This window comes from Notolepis coatsorum, assembly GCF_963971535.1.
Source record: "Notolepis coatsorum genome assembly, chromosome: 2".
NCBI lineage: Eukaryota > Metazoa > Chordata > Actinopteri > Aulopiformes > Paralepididae > Notolepis > Notolepis coatsorum.
Genome location: NC_140166.1, coordinates 232665963 through 232690072, shown reverse-complemented (window position 1 = coordinate 232690072; position 24110 = coordinate 232665963). Strand labels below are relative to the sequence as shown.

At 46.4% G+C, this 24110-nt stretch overlaps 1 protein-coding gene across 3 annotated transcripts in view; it reads right to left on the bottom strand.

Annotated features, from left to right (window-relative positions):
* Nucleotides 1-1430: 1430 nt before the first annotated feature.
* gemin2 (gem (nuclear organelle) associated protein 2) overlaps nt 1431-24110 on the bottom strand; it is a 30550-nt gene continuing 7870 nt past the window's right edge. For 2 of the 3 annotated variants that reach the window (XM_084337685.1, XM_084337686.1), the window contains exons 5-11: nt 17732-17791; nt 15883-15993; nt 12561-12605; nt 9979-10047; nt 7555-7665; nt 5823-5881; nt 1431-2059 (exon numbers count right to left, since the gene is read on the bottom strand). In XM_084337685.1, coding sequence (XP_084193811.1) covers nt 2020-2059; nt 5823-5881; nt 7555-7665; nt 9979-10047; nt 12561-12605; nt 15883-15993; nt 17732-17791 — 495 coding nt within the window. In that variant the 3' untranslated portion in view covers nt 1431-2019. The remainder of the gene's footprint in view (nt 2060-5822; nt 5882-7554; nt 7666-9978; nt 10048-12560; nt 12606-15882; nt 15994-17731; nt 17792-24110) is intronic. The other variant, XM_084337687.1, reaches the window with a different exon arrangement.

The window sequence follows — 24110 nt, the reverse complement described above, 5'->3', positions numbered from 1 at the left end:
AGGGGATGTTACATGGCCAGTGGCCTTGTTAGGTTGGAGGGCGCTCAGTTTATTGAGTACCTCATCTGTTGTTACCATTTCCAGCTTGAAGTCGTCTTTTGTGGACCCCTAGGTTTTTGTAGTAAGCTACTATGTGTTCTACCCCGTAATGCCCTGAGTGGGAGGGTAGTTTGTTTACCAGTGTTGTGGCTATGTTTGTGAAGAAAATGTTTTAAGTAATTGGCTACATCCAGGCGGCTACGTGGTGCAGTGGGCAAGGCGCTCACCACGAATACTGGAGACGCTGGGTTCGCCTGTTCGAGCCCAGCGCTCCACATTGCTTTCAGTTTAGCTGGTTGTCCGTACTAATACACATTGGCCGTATTAGGGGGTGGGAAACTGATGGGTGGGGATCGGGCGTTGTGGACAGCGACTCCTACAGGTCGGTTGGTGCGCCTGCGCAGTAGAATCAGGAAGCGATGGGGGCGGCGCCCCTCCAAAGCGCAGACCCCTGACGCTGAAAGATCACGCCGCGCAGGTGAAAAGATGTGACTGCTGTTACCTCAAGTACCGGAGGGGACTCGTGCTATGTATGACTTAGTCCACATTGCAGCCGGCTTGTGGGAGGCAAGAAACAGCGTTCGAGACAGGGGAGGGTTGAATTGGATGATACGAAATTGGGATGGGAGAAAAATAGAAAATGGGAGAAAAAGTGGATACAAAAAAAAAGGTAATTGGCTACATCCAGCTTGTCTGTGATGAGCGTGTTGTCCGTTTTTATGTTTATGTTTGAGAATCTGGTTTTAAGTTTTTTACTGGTGACGAGCGCAATGTCCGCTGCGCCACCCAGCCGCCTTATTATTATTATTATGATCCACTTGTTCTCCTTATTGTTCTATTTTTTCTCCCATCCCAATTTCGTAATTCCAATTCTTCCCTCCCGTCTTGAACGTTGCTAGACTATGCCTCCCACTGGTGGGCTGTAGGGAGGATAGAAGCCTTGCATCACGTGTCCCCTCCGGTACACGAGGAGGCAGCCCGTTGCATCTTTTCACCAGACAGCGCGGACTCTCAGTGGCGAGGAGTAACACGTGGGAGGCTCACGCTGCCCCCGATACTTCCTGTCTCTGCTGTACAGGCGTCACCCAACCGACCTGTAGGAGTCGCTGTCCACAACGTCCAATTCCCACCCACCGGCTTCCCCACCCTCTAACACTGCCAATTGTGTTAGTATGACAGCCGGCCAAGCCAGTAGCAACGCAGAGAGCTGGGCTCGATACCAGCATCTCCTGCGTTAGTGGCGAGCACCTTGCCCACTGCGCCACCCAGCCGCCTTATATTTGTTATTATTATTAACTACAGTGATTGTGGCTGCAATTCTGAATGGCTCGTTTCAAGAGGGAGCAATCTTCTGCAAAAACAATGCATAACAAAGGGAGAGACCATTTTCACAATAGGTCCCCTTTAATAGAAAAAAAAACACACACATAGTCTCTTTAACACCAGTTACATCATACCAAAGTACAATACTCGAGTCAAACGACTTGGTTCCTTTCCACCCGTGGTTTAGTCGGCAACATGTAGTGGAGTTGTATTATATTTGTCTAATAACCACCGATCATTTCCCCCAGAATACATTAGTGACCCATTTTGACCTTACTGTGACCCTTTCTTTGTGGCCCAGAGTCGTTGAGAAACACGGGCCTATGTAGACGGTTACAGACGGTTACAGACAGCCTACAGACTGTTACAGACGGTTACAGACAGCCTACAGACTGTTACAGACAGCCTACAGACGGTTACACTCTTACAGACGGTTACAGACACAGTTACAGACGGCCAGAGACGTTAATCTCAAACAGTACAGCTGTGACTTTGGGCTCAGGCCTTTTTGTTTGTTTTTTTTCTCTCCAGAAAGTGGGACAACAGAGAGACCTCTTTGCCCGGTGAGCAGAGCCAGTTCAGTTGAAGCCTTTAAAAGAATGGACGTCGGCCTCTTTCTGGTCGATAAAAGGTTCAGGACAGCATCCACTTCAACTCTCAGTCCTCCTGATCTGCCAAGTCGCTCTGCTCAAAGTACCTGCAGAGGAAAGAGCAACAACGATCCATGTTAAGACGACTCCCATCGACACACGAGAATACATACCGTGTCGGCCAGGACTCGCGCCCCACCGGCTGGCCACCCACGGACACGGACCGAGCCGGAGGCCCCGCTGACACCGGGAAACTAGATTCAAGATTCAAGAGTTTATTCATCACAGTAAAGGCCAATGAGTGTTCTTGTTATAGATTATTATTATTATTATTGTTAGTATTATTATTATCTATATATTATATTATATATTAGAACTTTGCACTGTTTAGACTGTCTTATTTATGTTTGGACACTAGAGGGCTCACCACCCATTACAGCCCACTCCTATAAATAGCCAAGGTGATCACTGCAGTCTTTGTGCACCTGTGTATTAGGATACAATTTTCTACCCGTTTCACTGTTTCACTGTTGGATCTGAGCAATTGACAACTGTTATGTTTAAACCCTTCATTCACTATCATTTACCTTTGGACAACAATAAACCCTGTAAACCGAACCGGCGGCAACTTTGGACATTCAATTCATTCAACATCACAACTTTGGGACCGAGTAGGATAAGTAATTTGCGGGTGCATCGTGGACGCTTGTCTATTCATTGGGGAGCGACAAGCGGCCACTACAATCACAGACATACCCAGGGCAATGCGGTTGGCCATGCCCGCTACGATTGTGCAATAAAATAGTAATAGTAATAATAATAAAAAGATAACTAGAATAGACATGGTAAATAGACATGTTAATAAATCGCTTCAAGGCACTGGATCCTATGTACACTCCTATACAATGTGCAGTTTTTCTTCTATGCTATACTTGCTGTTACTAACTATACCAGGGGTGGCCAACCCGCGGCTCTTTGCCCGCCAATGTGTGGCTCCTCCCTCCATAAAAAAAAAGAAAAAGAAATACCTTTTTTTTGTCATTCATTCCATAAGAACGTAGAATAACCATTTACAGATTTCTTTTTTTAATGGTTCATTTGCATGTTCTTGGTATCTGATTCTAGGGACATCTATGGATCTCAGGGAATGTTTTCCCAGTGTCAGAATATAGTGTCTGTTACTAGGCTTGAGTAAATTGTAATGAACCAAAGGAGAATATCAATTCAATTATATATATATATTTTTTTTTATCTTTGACTGAATAACACCATGCAAAAATGTACCAGACCTGAAAAATCTAAGCAAATTAATAAACGGAAGATGATTAAACAGAAGGTTTTGTAGATACAGTACTGAATTCTGCCATCCGGACACATGCAATTTTAAATATGATTATAGAATAGCAGGCCTATAAATTACCTTATTATGGCCAAGTCGCACATCTATAGATCGGGCCAAATCTCCCCTTTCCAATGGCAGAATTCAATCTGGATTTAGTATCACCAGGCATGATTCACAAGTACAGTTAGTTTTTAATAATGTAAATTTCTCCAAAATGTTTCATCAGATTGCAACGCCGTTTTTTGCTAGACGTTCACAGAAAGGTAGAGAAACTAACTGTGTTCTGTATTATGGCAATAACGTTCAGGTTTGTGGGCGATAATCCCGAAAAATTAAAAAGTGTATCCAGAAATCAGATGATTGCTGGCGTGAGCTGGGTAGGGTAGTTTTTCAAAATTCGAAAGTCCATCGAAAGCCCTGGGTCTCTTCCTTCAAAAGAGTACTCACTTTTGGCTGCTCCACTTCCTCCCGTCAATATGCGACGGTTTCTGACTCAATGTCCTGACATTTCTATAATCTTATATTTCACTAATAATAGTTACAATCATTGGTAAACAAACGTAATGCAAAAAATATACACTTTGACTGCTGTTTTGACAGGGTTAGGGTCTTTACTCTTGGCTACATTTGAAAAGAAAACGCAACATTAATTCATACATTCTGTAGAGATGGATTTATGGCCTGATGTCATTTGCGGTCCAGTACCGGACCGCTCGGGCTTAAGAGGTTAACCCTGTGAGGCCCAAATAAAAAAGGCATTAGCAACATCAGAGGCCAGAGGGTGGGACCTATAAACACATGAAGGGTGCCGTGACTGAAAAAAAGGTTGAGAAACGCTGGTATATGGTGTGGCTCTTTGTGGTACCACAGTAACTTTTGTGGCTCTTAGTCTCCGACTGGTTGGCCACCCCTGGACTATACTATGCAACAATCACAACAAGTTATTTTCTTAAAGTGTCCTTTTCCTTCCTTTAAAGTGTCCTTTTCTTGTGTGTTTAAAGTGACCTATGGTGCGTTTATGTGTGTGCGAGTGCAGAATGTTGTGTTGTGTGTGTGTGTATGTGTGTGTGTGTTCATGTGTGCTTGTGTGTGGACAGATCAGTGTTCATTGTTCTGATGGCCTGAAGGAAGAATCTGAGCCTTAGTCTCTCTGTTCTTGTTGCGTGTATACAGAGGCGTCTGCCTGACCGCAGCAGCTTGAACAGGCTGTTGTTGGGGTGGTGAGGGTCTTTCATTATTCTGCAGGCTCAGGATTTGCACCTCCTATTGTATAAGTCCTGCAGGGGTGGTAGTGCAATACCCGTGGTACGCTCGACTGAGCGCACCACTCTCTGTAGGGCCTTCTTGTCTTGTGCCGTGCTGTTTCCAAACCAGGCAGTGATGTTCCCAGTCAGAATGCTCTCTACAGCCCCGGAATAGAAGGAGTGGAGTATCTTCCCTGATACTCTGAACTTCCTTAACTGTCTCAGGTGATAGAGGCGCTGCTTCGCCTTTTTTACCACAGTGTCTATGTGAGTTGACCATGTCAGGTCCTCTGTGATGTGGACTCCCAGGTACTTAAAACTGCTCACCCTGTATTCTGCTGTATTCTCCTAAAATCTACGATCAGCTCCTTGGTTTTACCAATGTTCAGGAGCAGGCTGTTATCCTGACACCAGCGTGCCAGTTCATCAACCTCCTCCTGTAGGCCTTCTCGTCGTTGTTAGAGACCACCACTGTGTCGTCCGCAAACTTCACTATGGAGTTGGAGCTGAACCTGGCCACACAGTCATGTGTGTAGAGTGAGTACAGCAGGGGGCTGAGGACACAGCCCTGACCGCCTGGAGCCTGTCGGTCAGAAAGTCCAGGATCCAGGCGCTCAGGGCGGAGCTCAGACCCAGATCAATCAACTTGTCCACCAGTCTGGTGGGGACTATGGTGTTGAACGCTGAGCTGTAGTCAATGAACAACAGTCTCACATAGCCCCCCTTCTGGCTGTCTAGGTGAGAGAGGGTGCTGTGCAGTATCTGGGAGACCGCGTCGTCAGTGGACCTGTTTGTCCTGTATGCAAACTGCAGTGGGTCCATGTTACTGGGGAGGGAGGCACAGATGTAATCCTTGACCAGCCTCTCAAAGCATTGCATGGCCACAGAGGTGAGTGCCACCAGTCTGTAGTCATTTAGGCCTGCTGGGGAGGTGTTTTTTGGTACAGGGATTATAGTGGACACCTTGAAGCAGGCAGGGACCACGGACTCGGCCAGGGATAGATTAAATAATAGTGGTGAACAATGGAGCCAGCTGATTGGCACAGGACCTAAGTATTCGTCCTGTTATCCCATCCGGGCCTGCAGCTTTCCTAGTGTTCACCCCCAAGAACGCTCCCCTCACGCTCAGTGTGCTCCTCCCCCGCGGAGGACCGGGGTCTCTGCCATTGGTTCTCAGTGAGTGCTGGTCTCTGATTGGTTCTCAGTGATCGGTTCTCAGTGAGTGCTGGTCTCTGATTGGTTCTCAGTGAGTGCTGGTCTCTGATTGGTTCTCAGGGGTCTCACCTGGCCACCAGGCAGATCAGTAGGTTGAGAGCAGACAGTCTTTCATCCTCATGACTCTGCTGTGAAGATAAACACAAGGTGAGGTCACTACCAACACCAACACCCACACACACACACACACACACACACACACACACACACTAGGGTTGCCGCGGTGATGTAGAATTTCCCATGACTAATAAACTCATGACAACACCGGTATTACCGGTGACACCGGACATTTTACAAAATGACACTCAATATCTGTAGAGCGCTTACTTTGATCTCTCTGTTTATGTTAATGTTATTTATGCCTTACTCCTGTTTTTATATTTAGGACTGTGTTTTTATATTTTTACTGGCACCTAGGGCTGCATTTTAAATTTCGTTGTAACAACTGTAACAATGACAATAAAGATCTATTTTATTCTATTCTATAAATGTTATGCGGCTACATTGATCCACCGTGTCTGTCCGTCTGTTTTTTATACATTTTCAATGACTAGTATCCATTTGTTGGACAGACAGAGGCGACGTGCTAATTTAAAAATAAACCAACGGACAGTAATACTTTCCATCAATTTTCTATCCGTTCACTGACGAGTCTAATGTAGCTGCAGGCTTATTTAGTGCATCACGCAAACATACTGTTGCTGATCTAGACGTGAAACTTAAGCTACTCTGTACTGCTGTCTGCTGCACAGACCTGATCAATAGCTCTGCTGTCCAATGCAGACATTTCAGTTTATTATGTTGTCTGACTGAAGTATTGATAACACACTTAGTATTTTACAAATTTGAGTTTATTTTCTATTTGATGAACACGGGCACTGGGTTTCAATTAGGGGTGGGAATCACCAGTTTCATCACGATACGATACGATATAGATTCTTTGGACAACGATACGATATTTGCCAATATCACGAAGTCTGCGGCGATACGATACGATTTTATTGGGGATGTCCGATATTATCGGCCTACCGATATTATCGGCCGATATTGGCATTCAAATGTGATATGGGAAATTATTATAAACTTTTTTACATTTATTTAACCTTTATTTACCCAGGCAAGCAAGTAAGAACTAATTCTGATTTTATTTATTGTCAAAAGTATGCATAATGTTGTGTTAATTCCACGACAAGAGATATGTAATGTTAATTACCTGAAATTATTCAGTTTTTTGGGCGGGGAAACCCTGCATATATCGGTATCGGTTGATATCGGTATCGGAAATTAAGAGTTGGACAATATCGGTATATCGGTAAAAAAGCCAATATCGAGCATCCCTAGATTTTATTCGATTCAGGTGCCTGCGATCGATAGATCATATCATAATATGCCCATTAAACACAAACTGTAACATTTTCTATAAAAAATAATAATAATAATAACATGGGGGCAAGTAGTGTACTTGGTGGATGATGGCTGAACGCAGAGTAACACAGACTACCGCAGCAAGCCCAACACACACAAACACACACACACACTAACCCCAGGCAGACACACACTAACCCCAGGCCCACACGCGCACACGCACACACACACACTAACCCCAGGCACACACACACTAACCCCAGGCACACACACACACTAACCCCCCCCCCCCCCCCCCCCCACACACACACACTAACCCCAGGCCCCCACACACACTAACCCCCCCACACACACACACTAACCCCCCCCCACACACACACACTAACCCCAGACACACACACACACACTAGGAGAGGGGTGCAGTACCAGTACCTACCAGCGTGGAGCGCAGCACGCCACTCCTCCTGGCCAGCTGTCTGATCAGAGCGTGAGCTTCAGGGAGAAGAGGCTTCTCTAGACAAGCGAGCAGAGAGAAGAGCCAGCGACCCTGTATACACACACACACACACACACACACACACACACACACACACACACACACACACACACACACACACACACACACACACACACACACACACACACACACACACACACACACACACACACACACACACACACACACACACACACACACACACACACACACACACACACACACACACACACACACACACACACACACACACACACACACACACACACACACACACACACACACACACACACACACACACACACACACACACACACGTTTGGCTCAATATGGTTTTAGAACATTTAGAACATGGTTATAGCCTACTAGAACTAAACCACACTGTCTGACTACCTGTTACAGAGATATAACTAAACCACACTGTCTGACTACCTGTTACAGAGATATAACTAAACCACACTGTCTGACTACCTGTTACAGAGATATAACTAAACCACACTGTCTGACTACCTGTTACAGAGATATAACTAAACCACACTGTCTGACTACCTGTTACAGAGATATAACTAAATCACACTGTCTGTCTACCTGTTACAGAGATATAACTAAACCACACTGTCTGACTACCTGTTACAACAGAGATATAACTAAACCACACTGTCTGACTACCTGTTACAGAGATATAACTAAACCACACTGTCTGACTACCTGTTACAGAGATATAACTAAACCACACTGTCTGGCTACCTGTTACAGAGATATAACTAAACCACACTGTCTGGCTACCTGTTACAGAGATATAACTAAACCACACTGTCTGGCTACCTGTTACAGAGATATAACTAAACCACACTGTCTGACTACCTGTTACAGAGATATAACTAAACCACACTGTCTGACTACCTGTTACAGAGATATAACTAAACCACACTGTCTGGCTACCTGTTACAGAGATATAACTAAACCACACTGTCTGACTACCTGTTACAGAGATATAACTAAACCACACTGTCTGACTACCTGTTACAGAGATATAACTAAACCACACTGTCTGACTACCTGTTACAGAGATATAACTAAACCACACTGTCTGACTACCTGTTAGAGATATAACTAAACCACACTGTCTGACTACCTGTTACAGAGATATAACTAAACCACACTGTCTGGCTACCTGTTACAGAGATATAACTAAACCACACTGTCTGGCTACCTGTTACAGAGATATAACTAAACCACACTGTCTGGCTACCTGTTACAGAGATATAACTAAACCACACTGTCTGACTACCTGTTACAGAGATATAACTAAACCACACTGTCTGGCTACCTGTTACAGAGATATAACTAAACCACACTGTCTGGCTACCTGTTACAACAGAGATATAACTAAACCACACTGTCTGACTACCTGTTACAGAGATATAACTAAACCACACTGTCTGACTACCTGTTACAACAGAGATATAACTAAACCACACTGTCTGGCTACCTGTTACAGAGATATAACTAAACCACACTGTCTGACTACCTGTTACAGAGATATAACTAAATCACACTGTCTGGCTACCTGTTACAGAGATATAACTAAACCACACTGTCTGACTACCTGTTACAGAGATATAACTAAACCACACTGTCTGGCTACCTGTTACAACAGAGATATAACTAAACCACACTGTCTGGCTACCTGTTACAGAGATATAACTAAATCACACTGTCTGGCTACCTGTTACAGAGATATAACTAAACCACACTGTCTGACTACCTGTTACAGAGATATAACTAAACCACACTGTCTGTCTACCTGTTACAGCAGAGATATAACTAAACCACACTGTCTGGCTACCTGTTACAGATATAACTAAACCACACTGTCTGACTACCTGTTAGAGAGATATAACTAAACCACACTGTCTGACTACCTGTTACAGATATAGAACTAAACCACACTGTCTGACTACCTGTTAGAGATATAACTAAACCACACTGTCTGGCTACCTGTTACAGAGATATAACTAAATCACACTGTCTGACTACCTGTTACAACAGAGATATAACTAAACCACACTGTCTGGCTACCTGTTACAGAGATAGAACTAAACCACACTGTCTGACTACCTGTTACAGATATAGAACTAAACCACACTGTCTGACTACCTGTTAGAGATATAACTAAACCACACTGTCTGTCTACCTGTTACAGAGATATAACTAAACCACACTGTCTGGCTACCTGTTACAGAGATATAACTAATTCTAACAAGCTGTTTAGAGATGATCCTCCTCAGGCCACTAAGTTTATGAACACGAAGAGGCAGCCACATATCAGAATCATTAGTCAGTCATTCAGCCTGAACTCACCAACTGAGGAACAAAGTCCTTCTCTTCAAACCAGCTGATTAGAAACTCTAACACTGCCGAGACTGTAGCCTGGAGAGAGAGAGAGAGAGACAGAGAGAGAGAGACAGAGAGAGAGAGAGAGAGAGACAGACAGAGAGACAGAGAGACAGAGATACATCTAGTGAGCTATGCCTGAAAACAGTTATTGTGTAGCTAAGAAGTGTTGTGTTTGGGTGAAACAATGTTTTGTTGAATCGTTTAGGTGGAAAAAGAGAAAGTTAACGGGCTTGGAAGAAGACATGATGGGGGGGGGGGGGCGGGTTGAGCAGTTTATTGAATATTTTTGGGGGAAAGATCACAAGTGTTAAATATGTGTGGAGGGGATCTTTAAGTAATTTTTTTATTGATCTTTTCCCCCCTCCTTTTTCCTCCGATTTTCTCCCATCCCAATGTTAGTCGTTATGCCAATTCCCACTCCCCTTCCTGGTCGCTGCGCACCTACCCCCTACCATCGGTCTGGGAGAGTGGAGGCTATCACGTGCTTCCTCCGACACACGTCTAGCCAATCAACCGCTTCTTTTCACCTGTCAGCGCGGACTCTCACTGAGAGGGTGTAACGTGTGGGAGGATCACACTATCCCACTTAGATCCTATCCGCGCTTAGCAGGCGCCCCGACCGAACTGTAGGAGTCGCTGTTTACAACGACCCGGACCCACCCCGCCAGCTTCTCCCACCCTCTAATACAGCCAATTGAACAGGTGAATCCAGCGTCTCCGGTGTTGGTGACGAACGCAATCTCCGTTACGCCACCTGACCGCCTCTGGGATCTTTAAGTTCTAATATAATAACATAGTTATGGCGGAGCCTGTCTCCGAGGACACAGTATACATTTGGTTGCATCTGTGTGTGTGTGTGTGTGTGTGTGTGTGTGTGTGTGTGTGTGTGTGTGTGTGTGTGTGTGTGTGTGTGTGTGTGTGTGTGTGTGTGTGTGTGTGTGTGTGTGTGTGTGTGTGTGTGTGTCTCTCTCTCTGGGTCCGACCTGCCTGTGCTTTGGCGCAGAAAGTTCCAGAGGCACGAAGACGAGCGTGTGGGAATGTTTCACATCCAGGTACAAGTATTTTTGGGGAATTATTTTCAAGTAGTTCTTTGTGTAGTTGTGGTACACCTTTTTACCACAAGAGGGCAACGACAATGGCTTCAAATGCTGCTACCGAGACTACTTCAAGGTGTTGTAAATAAAAAATAAATAAAAAGAGATAATAATAATAATTACAAAAAAGAAATACAGGAAATTAAAAAAGGCAGACGGCACCCAAAGTTGGCCTCATAATGTTCACTATTTTTATACATATAATTGTGTGTCCTAACAGCTAGTGTTTAGTCACTCAGTTGCATTTTAAGAAATCATTTTTCACAGATTTTGTGATATGTGCTCTAGCTGTTTCACTGTAAAATCCATGAGGAAATGAAAGCAACTATTATCAGCGTGCGGCTCGAACGTGCGTGCGTGCACATATACTATTGATCATCTAGCGTTTATTTGAAAACGATTCATAAATAGGCCGACAAATATCAACGTTCTGGAATATTCCAGTAAAAGGCGATTATCATAGAATAGGTTGTTTTTCACCTGAAAACGGGTGCTTTTCAAAATGCTATCAAACGGAAATGAAGCGATAAAAAACCAATCTGCCTTGACAACACTGACTGGAAAATTATTCTTTGATAAGCGACGGGCAGATTAGACACATAATTATAATAGCCATAATTTAAAACATAGATTAGGCGATATTAACGTTAACATTGACGCCGATGGTGGCATTCAAGGGACTAAATGTGAATTAACCCACGGCACTCAGTGTTAACCCTTTCACCGCCGCACTACCAAACGGTTAACCCTTTCACTGCGACAATACACAGAAGGTTAAGCCTTTCACTGCCACACGACAGCCGGTCGTCGTCGGTTGTGTGATAGTAAAGGGTTAACCTTCTGTCGTGTGGCAGTGAAAGGGTTCAAATCGGTGTCGATTGTACATCATAACCAGCTAGTGTTACTCGGTTGCATTTTGAGAAATCATAACATGATTTTCAGACTTCTGGTTGGGCAGTCTTGAGTTTTGGTTTTGAATTTAATGTGGACTCTATACCCAGCTAGCGTTCTCTATCGGAAACAACCTGTGTGCTAACGGCACATCAATCTCAATGAAAACCACAAACTGCATGAAAGCACTGAGTCACACACTTCCTGAACAGGCCACAGGAGACGACATAAGATGCCCCACGTCCTTCGTCCATTGGTTTCAAGATAAGTATGAAATAAAAAGTAGCATGTAAAAAGAAGTAAAAATAGAGGTCCCAGTGTTCAGTATGTACATATGTACAATGTTCGATGCAGACTAGAAGTAACTGAGTTACCATACAATATACTATATACTATGCAATGTACTAATATACAATACTATATAGTGCAAAGCAGAAATGGGGGGGAATATTCATGACCAACTATTAGCATGCGGACATATGTGCCAACGAGCTGCCATTGTAGTTACTATTGGAACGAGCTGCAGTGTAATAACAGTTGGACGGTGTGACTGGTCTTTACCTGGTTGAGTCTGCTGACGATACTGAGGAAGGGAGGGAAGCCCACCTGGACAAACAGACGGATCAATGACGGATCAATAACCCATCAATAACATTCACCAGCTGCACATCTCATCATGTCATCGTTCATACAGATGGGTGTCTCGCTAGGCAGCCAGGGTGTGATCACAGGACTAGTAGTATTGTAGCATTTAGCATTTTTAGATGATATATTAGATTAGATTTAGATTATATATATTGCATATATTTAGCGGTTAGCATTTCGTTTTTTATATTATATATTAGATTAGATGTATTATATATTGTAACTATTTATTGTAGGGCAAATATAACAGAGGGCATACGTACCCTCATCTCGCACCTTGTTGCCCATAGGCACATGTCCAGAGTTAATTATATTGTTTACACTGCCTTTTTATTCTATATTTATTTTTACTTCTCCACTGTACTATAATTCTGTGACCTGTACCAAAAAAAAAGAAGCCTACTTTGCTGGAACGATTAATTTCCCACGTATCCAGTTCAAGTTCAAGTTTCTTTAATAGTTGTCATTAGGCCTGCCACGATAACAAATTTTGCTGGGCGATTAATTGCCCCCGAAAATATCGCGATAAGCGATATTATTGCGACCGGTTAGAGATTTTTTTTTGAGAAATTTATTTCCCAAAACTTTTATTTTGAAGCCCACCGCTCCGTCTTTTCCGGTGTTTAGACTTTTATTTTGAAGCCCACCGACCGGACCGGAAGTATTGTTGTTATTATCCTAGCTTGCTGATGCTGCTGGTGGACTGGGGCCAGCTAACGTTAGCTTGCTGATGCTACTACTACTTCGACATGCTGCTAGTGGACTGGGGCCAGCTAACGTTAGCTTGCTGATGCTACTACTACTTCGACATGCTGCTAGTGGACTGGAGCCAGCTAACGTTAGCTTGCTGATGCTGCTGGTAGATCGACATGCTGCTAGTGGACTGGGGCCAGCTAACGTTAGCTTGCTGATGCTACTAGTAGATCGACATGAGCTAATGATAAAACAAATGTTGAGATTGTTGGTGAACAACTAACTTTAAGTTAGTTTTAACGTTAGCTACTAACGTTAAAACGCTAACGTTACACTACAAATAACGCTACTTGGTTAAAAGGAGCAACACTATTGAGAAATGTAGTTAAGCTATGTGGTGTGCTCTCTGCTCTGTAGTAAAGCCAGCGGCCCGCCTCCCAACACGGACAGTGACTGACAAGGGGCACTGGTTCCGCCTCATTAAAACAAACGCGCAAATAGCAATTAATCGCGCCCGTCAAAATCATTGCATTAATTTTAATTATCGCGGCAATTAATCGATTTATTGCTTATCGCGGCAGGCCTAGTTGTCATACAGAAGTACAGAATACTGTGTGTGTGTGTGTGTGTGTGTGTGTTTGTGTGTGTGTGCTTGCGCGCTTAGGCTCATTAAGACTTTCTCCACGCATATACATTTCTGGAGCATTTATCTATCCACTCTGGTTGGATGGTGTATTGTACTTGTTGCTGTATAATAACAATACATTGGAATCTAATCTCATTTTGAGATCAGTCGCAAATCGCTTCCCGTTGTTGATTCCTCTGATTTTACACACTTTATATATATATATATATATATATTTATTCAAATGATTAATCCTGCACTGCACTGTCTTTGTCCTGTGTCTGTTGTTGTTATGTGAAAAGAAAATGTATTGGAAAAATGCATACTCTGTAACGCTGAGACAATTACCAATGTGGTGCCGGTTTCACACATGGCTTCATAAAGGAATCTCAATCTCAATCTGCTGTTCGTTTTCGCTCTTCTTGACAAGCTAGTCCTAGAATATGACACGCCCAGTGATGATGTCACGGTTCGCAAGGAAAAAACAAAAAAATGTCGGTTCCAGCTGAGCTGATTGAATCTATAAATCTAAGTGACTCTGGTCTAGTTATGAATCTAAGTGTCTCTCTGGTCTAGTTATGAATCTAAGTGTCTCTGGTCTAGTTATGAATCTAAGTGTCTCTCTGGTCTAGTTATGAATCTAAGTGTCTCTGGTCTAGTTATGAATCTAAGTGTCTCTGGTCTAGTTATGAATCTAAGTGTCTCTCTGGTCTAGTTATGAATCTAAGTCTCTCTGGTCTAGTTATTAATCTAAGTCTCTCTGGTCTAGTTATGAATCTAAGTGTCTCTGGTCTAGTTATGAATCTAAGTGTCTCTGGTCTAGTTATGAATCTAAGTGTCTCTCTGGTCTAGTTATGAATCTAAGTGTCTCTCTGGTCTAGTTATGAATCTAAGTGTCTCTCTGGTCTAGTTATGAATCTAAGTGTCTCTGGTCTAGTTATGAATCTAAGTGTCTCTCTGGTCTAGTTATGAATCTAAGTGTCTCTGGTCTAGTTATGAATCTAAGTCTATCTGGTCTAGTTATGAATCTAAGTGTCTCTCTGGTCTAGTTATGAATCTAATATGAATCTAAGTGTCTCTCTGGTCTAGTTATGAATCTAAGTGTCTCTCTGGTCTAGTTATGAATCTAAGTGACTCTGGTCTAGTTATGAATCTAAGTGTCTCTCTGGTCTAGTTATGAATCTAAGTCTCTCTCTGGTCTAGTTATGAATCTAAGTCTCTCTGGTCTAGTTATGAATCTAAGTCTCTCTGGTCTAGTTATGAATCTAAGTCTCTCTGGTCTAGTTATGAATCTAAGTGACTCTCTGGTCTAGTTATGAATCTAAATGACTCTCTGGTCTAGTTATGAATCTAAGTCTCTCTCTGGTCTAGTTATGAATCTAAGTCTCTCTGGTCTAGTTATGAATCTAAGTCTCTCTGGTCTAGTTATGAATCTAAGTCTCTCTGGTCTAGTTATGAATCTAAGTCTCTCTGGTCTAGTTATGAATCTAAGTGTCTCTGGTCTAGTTATGAATCTAAGTGTCTCTCTGGTCTAGTTATGAATCTAAGTGTCTCTCTGGTCTAGTTATGAATCTAAGTGACTCTGGTCTAGTTATGAATCTAAGTGTCTCTCTGGTCTAGTTATGAATCTAAGTCTCTCTCTGGTCTAGTTATGAATCTAAGTCTCTCTGGTCTAGTTATGAATCTAAGTGTCTCTGGTCTAGTTATGAATCTAAGTGTCTCTCTGGTCTAGTTATGAATCTAAGTGTCTCTCTGGTCTAGTTATGAATCTAAGTGTCTCTCTGGTCTAGTTATGAATCTAAGTCTCTCTGGTCTAGTTATGAATCTAAGTGTCTCTCTGGTCTAGTTATGAATCTAAGTGTCTCTGGTCTAGTTATGAATCTAAGTGGACCAGTAGGGGTCAGAGGTCAGACGAGTTACCTTGCTGTAGTCCAGCGCTGGATCAGGATCTGGGTCAGACCTGCAGAGACCTGAGTAAACATTCTCTCCTAAACAGAACCTCTGCCAGCCCTCCTCGTCTGTCAGCTGGGGCTGAGAGACACACACACACACACACACACACACACACACACACACACACACACACACACACACACACACACACACACACACACACACACACACACACACACACACACACACACACACACACACACACACACACACACACACACACACACACACACACACACACACACACACACACGTTAGCTTTCACACATCACATAGAACGAACACTACATATAATTAAATACACCTTTTATAAAACAATTGTCAAAGTTAGCACATTGATAGCGCATCAACACAAATGTGTAGTAACGCAACAAATGTTTTTGACACATAACCCATATTTTTTTATATATATATATATATATATACTGTACATACAATTGTATTAATTGTCAACGTGTACATACCAGTTCATATATCAAGAAAAATGTATGTAATTTTATTGACAGACTTCTTCAGACACACATTTCTGAGTACATGATGGGCACATTTTAATTATTGACGTGCGTTTCTTGTGTGTGTGTGTCGGCCCCCCAGTATGCCAGGACAATAATAACCTAGAATAATAATAATAATAATAATAATAATAACATGGTGCTGTGGGAGGGGGGGGGGAGAGAACTTCAGTTGGACTTGTGACTCTGTTTTGATTCCACATAGTAGAAGGGGATGTTTTTGTGACTCTTTATTTCTCCCCATGTGAGTTTTTTTTATTAGCGATTTGATTCGATTTCATCAATCTAGTCTCACGTTAGTGCTGCAAACTCTCTCTGAGCTCCATTGGGAAAATACCGCCCCCTATCGTCTCTCCCTGTTGTACTGCACCCCTTTGGAATGGATTGCATGAAACACATGGGGGGGGGGGGGGAAATCCAGCTTCCTCATTTTACTTCTCAGGCAAGTCACCCGAGAGGATCGGATTCTTTGCAGAGCCCCAAAACAGCGTGGAATACATATTTCCAGTACCCAGCTTTGGATCAATAAACGCGAACGATATTTGGAATGGCAATCAGGAATTGGAATAATCTTTTTGGAGAACATCTGATCCGACTTTGGGAACCCCTGAGCTAGAGCGTCACACGCGAAGACATGAGGGAAAGCAGTTGGAGCGTGCGAGACAGCAACTCGTCAGATTTTACTAAAAGAGAAGAGAAAAAAACTATTTGATTTGATTCAGAACAATTTGATCATGGGTGAATATTTATAAAAAATAAAAACCCTTTTTTATATATACATTTTGCCAATAGGGATGTATCAGTAGTATTGGCAGTGGTAGTAGTCGTAATAGTAATCCAGTATATATATTTTTTATTTTCTAAAAAATAAACCAGTTCATTTCTTTGATGGCTCAAATGTCTGCTCTAGTCCAGTGGTTCCCAATCCTCTCCTCGAGACACCCCAGCCGGTCCATGTATTTGTTAAATTCCACCACCAGCACACCTGATTCAACTAATAAAGTAAACTAAAACCGGCGACCGTCGGTTGTGTGATAGTAAAGGGTTAACCTTCTGTCGTGTGGCAGTGAAAGGGTTCAAATGTAACAAAAAATACGGGAGAGCATGCCCCCCAGACCCCCCTAGAGGGTCCGAGGTTCACCCACCACAATCTCACAAAATCCTGTGGGAAACACTGGTGTAGACTCCCTCCCTCCCTCCCTCCCTCCCTCCCTCCCTCCCTCCCTCCCTCCCTCACTCACTCACTCACTCACTCACTCACTCACTCACTCACTCACTCCCTCCCTCCCTCCCTCTCTCCTCACCATCACAACGTTGTCGTCCAGAGTCTGACTGCTCCAGTGTCTCCTGTGTCTGTCGATGCTCTGAGGGACAAAGCAGGCATCACACACAGCTGGGGGACAAAGCAGGCGTCACACACAGCTCTGAGGGACAAAGCAGGCATCACACACAGCTCTGAGGGACAAAGCAGGCGTCACACACAGCTCTGAGGGACAAAGCAGGCGTCACACACAGCTGGGGGACAAAGCAGGCATCACACACAGCTCTGAGGGACAAAGCAGGCGTCACACACAGCTGGGGGACAAAGCAGGCATCACACACAGCTCTGAGGGACAAAGCAGGCGTCACACACAGCTCTGAGGGACAAAGCAGGCATCACACACAGCTGGGGGACAAAGCAGGCATCACACACAGCTCTGAGGGACAAAGCAGGCGTCACACACAGCTCTGAGGGACAAAGCAGGCGTCACACACAGCTCTGAGGGACAAAGCAGGCGTCACACACAGCTCTGAGGGACAAAGCAGGCATCACACACAGCTCTGAGGGACAAAGCAGGCATCACACACAGCTCTGAGGGACAAAGCAGGCATCACACACAGCTCTGAGGGACAAAGCAGGCATCACACACAGCTGGGGGACAAAGCAGGCGTCACACACAGCTGAGGGACAAAGCAGGCATCACACACAGCTCTGAGGGACAAAGCAGGCATCACACACAGCTCTGAGGGACAAAGCAGGCATCACACACAGCTCTGAGGGACAAAGCAGGCGTCACACACAGCTCTGAGGGACAAAGCAGGCGTCACACACAGCTGAGGGACAAAGCAGGCATCACACACAGCTGAGGGACAAAGCAGGCATCACACACAGCTCTAAGGGACAAAGCAGGCATCACACACAGCTGGGGGACAAAGCAGGCATCACACACAGCTCTGAGGGACAAAGCAGGCATCACACACAGCTGAGGGACAAAGCAGGCATCACACACAGCTCTAAGGGACAAAGCAGGCATCACACACAGCTCTGAGGGACAAAGCAGGCGTCACACACAGCTCTGAGGGACAAAGCAGGCGTCACACACAGCTGAGGGACAAAGCAGGCGACACACACAGCTGAGGGACAAAGCAGGCATCACACACAGCTGGGGGACAAAGCAGGCATCACACACAGCTCTGAGGGACAAAGCAGGCGTCACACACAGCTGAGGGACAAAGCAGGCGACACACACAGCTGAGGGACAAAGCAGGCATCACACACAGCTCTGAGGGACAAAGCAGGCATCACACACAGCTCTGAGGGACAAAGCAGGCATCACACACAGCTCTGAGGGACAAAGCAGGCGTCACACACAGCTGAGGGACAAAGCAGGCGTCACACACAGCTCTGAGGGACAAAGCAGGCGTCACACACAGCTCTGAGGGACAAAGCAGGCGTCACACACAGCTCTGAGGGACAAAGCAGGCATCACACACAGCTGGGGGACAAAGCAGGCATCACACACAGCTCTGAGGGACAAAGCAGGCATCACACACAGCTCTGAGGGACAAAGCAGGCGTCACACACAGCTCTGAGGGACAAAGCAGGCGACACACACAGCTCTGAGGGACAAAGCAGGCGTCACACACAGCTCTGAGGGACAAAGCAGGCATCACACACAGCTCTGAGGGACAAAGCAGGCATCACACACAGCTGGGGGACAAAGCAGGCGTCACACACAGCTCTGAGGGACAAAGCAGGCGTCACACACAGCTGAGGGACAAAGCAGGCATCACACACAGCTCTGAGGGACAAAGCAGGCATCACACACAGCTGAGGGACAAAGCAGGCGTCACACACAGCTGGGGGACAAAGCAGGCGTCACACACAGCTGGGGGACAAAGCAGGCATCACACACAGCTGAGGGACAAAGCAGGCATCACACACAGCTCTGAGGGACAAAGCAGGCATCACACACAGCTGAGGGACAAAGCAGGCGTCACACACAGCTGAGGGACAAAGCAGGCATCACACACAGCTCTGAGGGACAAAGCAGGCGTCACACACAGCTGAGGGACAAAGCAGGCGTCACACACAGCTCTGAGGGACAAAGCAGGCGTCACACACAGCTGAGGGACAAAGCAGGCATCACACACAGCTGAGGGACAAAGCAGGCATCACACACAGCTCTGAGGGACAAAGCAGGCATCACACACAGCTGAGGGACAAAGCAGGCATCACACACAGCTCTGAGGGACAAAGCAGGCGTCACACAGCTCTGAGGGACAAAGCAGGCATCACACACAGCTCTGAGGGACAAAGCAGGCGTCACACACAGCTCTGAGGGACAAAGCAGGCGTCACACACAGCTCTGAGGGACAAAGCAGGCGTCACACACAGCTCTGAGGGACAAAGCAGGCGTCACACACAGCTCTGAGGGACAAAGCAGGCGTCACACACAGCTGAGGGACAAAGCAGGCATCACACACAGCTCTAAGGGACAAAGCAGGCATCACACACAGCTGGGGGACAAAGCAGGCATCACACACAGCTGAGGGACAAAGCAGGCATCACACACAGCTCTGAGGGACAAAGCAGGCATCACACACAGCTCTGAGGGACAAAGCAGGCGTCACACACAGCTCTGAGGGACAAAGCAGGCATCACACACAGCTGAGGGACAAAGCAGGCATCACACACAGCTGAGGGACAAAGCAGGCATCACACTATATGTATATTGACTGAACACTTTTTGTTTACATACTTTTGACTTTTTCTATTTGATACTTTTTATCTATTTTTATCTAGCACAATCCCAGGAGCTTATACGGAAAAAAGCATTTCATGGAAAAGTATTCTGTATTTTACTATGACTATTAAACAAACTTGAAACTTTTTGTGAAAAAAATGGTACAGTACAGTACAGTGTTGCTCGAAGGCATGTGAACCCCCCCCCCCCCCCCGGAACAGCCAGACCCCCAAACACCCCACACATCAATCCCCACCACATGCCCATCCAAGACACACCCCCTGATAAAGCACGTCACGACAAGACACACCCCCTGATAAAGCACGTCACGACAAGACACACCCCCTGATAAAGCACGTCACGACAAGACACCCCCCCCTGATAAAGCACGTCACGATAAGACACCCCCCCTGATAAAGCACGTCACGATAAGACACCCCCCCTGATAAAGCACGTCACGACAAGACACCCCCCCCCCTGATAAAGCACGTCACGATAAGACACCCCCCCTGATAAAGCACGTCACGACAAGACACCCCCCCTGATAAAGCATGTCACGACAAGACACCCCCCCCCCCCCCCTGATAAAGCATGTCACGACAAGACACCCCCCCTGATAAAGCACGTCACGACAAGACACCCCCCCTGATAAAGCACGTCACGACAAGACACACCCCCTGATAAAGCACGTCACGACAAGACACACCCCCTGATAAAGCACGTCACGACAAGACACACCCCCTGATAAAGCACGTCACGACAAGACACACCCCCTGATAAAGCACGTCACGACAAGACACACCCCCTGATAAAGCACGTCACGATAAGACACACCCCCTGATAAAGCATGTCACGATAAGACACACCCCCTGATAAAGCACGTCAAGACAAGACACCCCCCCCTGATAAAGCACGTCACGACAAGACCCCCCCCCCCTGATAAAGCATGTCACGACAAGACACCCCCCCCCTGATAAAGCATGTCACGACAAGACACCCCCCCCCTGATAAAGCATGTCACGACAAGACACCCCCCCCTGATAAAGCATGTCACGACAAGACACCCCCCCCTGATAAAGCACGTCACGACAAGACACCCCCCCCTGATAAAGCATGTCACGACAAGACACCCCCCCCTGATAAAGCATGTCACGACAAGACACCCCCCCCTGATAAAGCATGTCACGACAAGACACCCCCCCCCTGATAAAGCATGTCACGACAAGACACCCCCCCCCCCTGATAAAGCATGTCACGACAAGACACCCCCCCCTGATAAAGCACGTCACGACAAGACACCCCCCCCCCTGATAAAGCACGTCACGACAAGACACCCCCCCCTGATAAAGCATGTCACGACAAGACACCCCCCCCCCTGATAAAGCATGTCACGACAAGACACCCCCCCCTGATAAAGCATGTCATGACAAGACACCCCCCCCCTGATAAAGCATGTCACGACAAGACACCTGATAAAGCATGTCACGACAAGACACCCCCCCCCCCCTGATAAAGCATGTCACGACAAGACACCCCCCCCCCCCTGATAAAGCATGTCACGACAAGACACCCCCCCCCCCTGATAAAGCATGTCACGACAAGACACCCCCCCCCCTGATAAAGCATGTCACGACAAGACACCCCCCCCCCCTGATAAAGCATGTCACGACAAGACACCCCCCCCCTGATAAAGCATGTCACGACAAGACACCCCCCCCCCCTGATAAAGCATGTCACGACAAGACACCCCCCCCCCCTGATAAAGCACGTCACGACAAGACACCCCCCCCCTGATAAAGCATGTCACGACAAGACACCCCCCCCTGATGTCACGACAAGACAAGACACCCCCCCCCTGATAAAGCACATCACGACAAGACACCCCCCCCTGATGTCACGACAAGACACCCCCCCCCCCCCTGATAAAGCACGTCACGACAAGACACCCCCCCCTGATAAAGCACGTCACGACAAGACACCCCCCCCTGATAAAGCACGTCACGACAAGACACCCCCCCCCCTGATAAAGCATGTCACGACAAGACACCCCCCCTGATAAAGCACGTCACGACAAGACACCCCCCCCTGATAAAGCACGTCACGACAAGACACCCCCCCCCTGATAAAGCATGTCACGACAAGACACCCCCCCCTGATAAAGCATGTCACGACAAGACACACCCCCTGATAAAGCATGTCACGACAAGACACCCCCCCCCTGATAAAGCACATCACGACAAGACACCCCCCCCCTGATAAAGCATGTCACGACAAGACACCCCCCCCCCCTGATAAAGCATGTCACGACAAGACACCCCCCCCTGATAAAGCATGTCACGACAAGACACCCCCCCCTGATAAAGCATGTCACGACAAGACACCCCCCCCCCCTGATAAAGCATGTCACGACAAGACACCCCCCCCTGATAAAGCATGTCACGACAAGACACCCCCCCCTGATAAAGCATGTCACGACAAGACACCCCCCCCCCTGATAAAGCACATCACGACAAGACACCCCCCCCCCTGATAAAGCACATCACGACAAGACACCCCCCCCCTGATAAAGCATGTCACGACAAGACACCCCCCCCCCCTGATAAAGCATGTCACGACAAGACACCCCCCCCTGATAAAGCATGTCATGACAAGACACCCCCCCCCCTGATAAAGCATGTCACGACAAGACACCCCCCCCCTGATAAAGCATGTCACGACAAGACACCCCCCCCCCTGATAAAGCACGTCACGACAAGACACCCCCCCCTGATAAAGCATGTCACGACAAGACACCCCCCCCCCCTGATAAAGCATGTCACGACAAGACACCCCCCCCTGATAAAGCATGTCACGACAAGACACCCCCCCCCCTGATAAAGCACGTCACGACAAGACACCCCCCCCCTGATAAAGCATGTCACGACAAGACACCCCCCCCCTGATAAAGCACGTCACGACAAGACACCCCCCCCCCTGATAAAGCACGTCACGACAAGACACCCCCCCCCTGATAAAGCATGTCACGACAAGACACCCCCCCCCCTGATAAAGCATGTCACGACAAGACACCCCCCCCTGATAAAGCACGTCACGACAAGACACCCCCCCCTGATGTCACGACAAGACACCCCCCCCTGATAAAGCATGTCACGACAAGACACCCCCCCCCTGATAAAGCATGTCACGACAAGACACCCCCCCCCCCTGATAAAGCACGTCACGACAAGACACCCCCCCCTGATAAAGCATGTCACGACAAGACACCCCCCCCCTGATAAAGCACGTCACGACAAGACACCCCCCCCTGATAAAGCATGTCACGACAAGACACCCCCCCTGATAAAGCATGTCACGACAAGACACCCCCCCCTGATAAAGCACGTCACGACAAGACACCCCCCCCATATAAAGCACGTCACGACAAGACACACCCCCTGATAAAGCACGTCACGACAAGACACCCCCCCCCCTGATAAAGCATGTCACGACAAGACACCCCCCCCCCCTGATAAAGCACGTCACGACAAGACACCCCCCCCCCTGATAAAGCATGTCACGACAAGACACCCCCCCCCTGATAAAGCATGTCACGACAAGACACCCCCCCCCCTGATAAAGCATGTCACGACAAGACACCCCCCCCCTGATAAAGCATGTCACGACAAGACACCCCCCC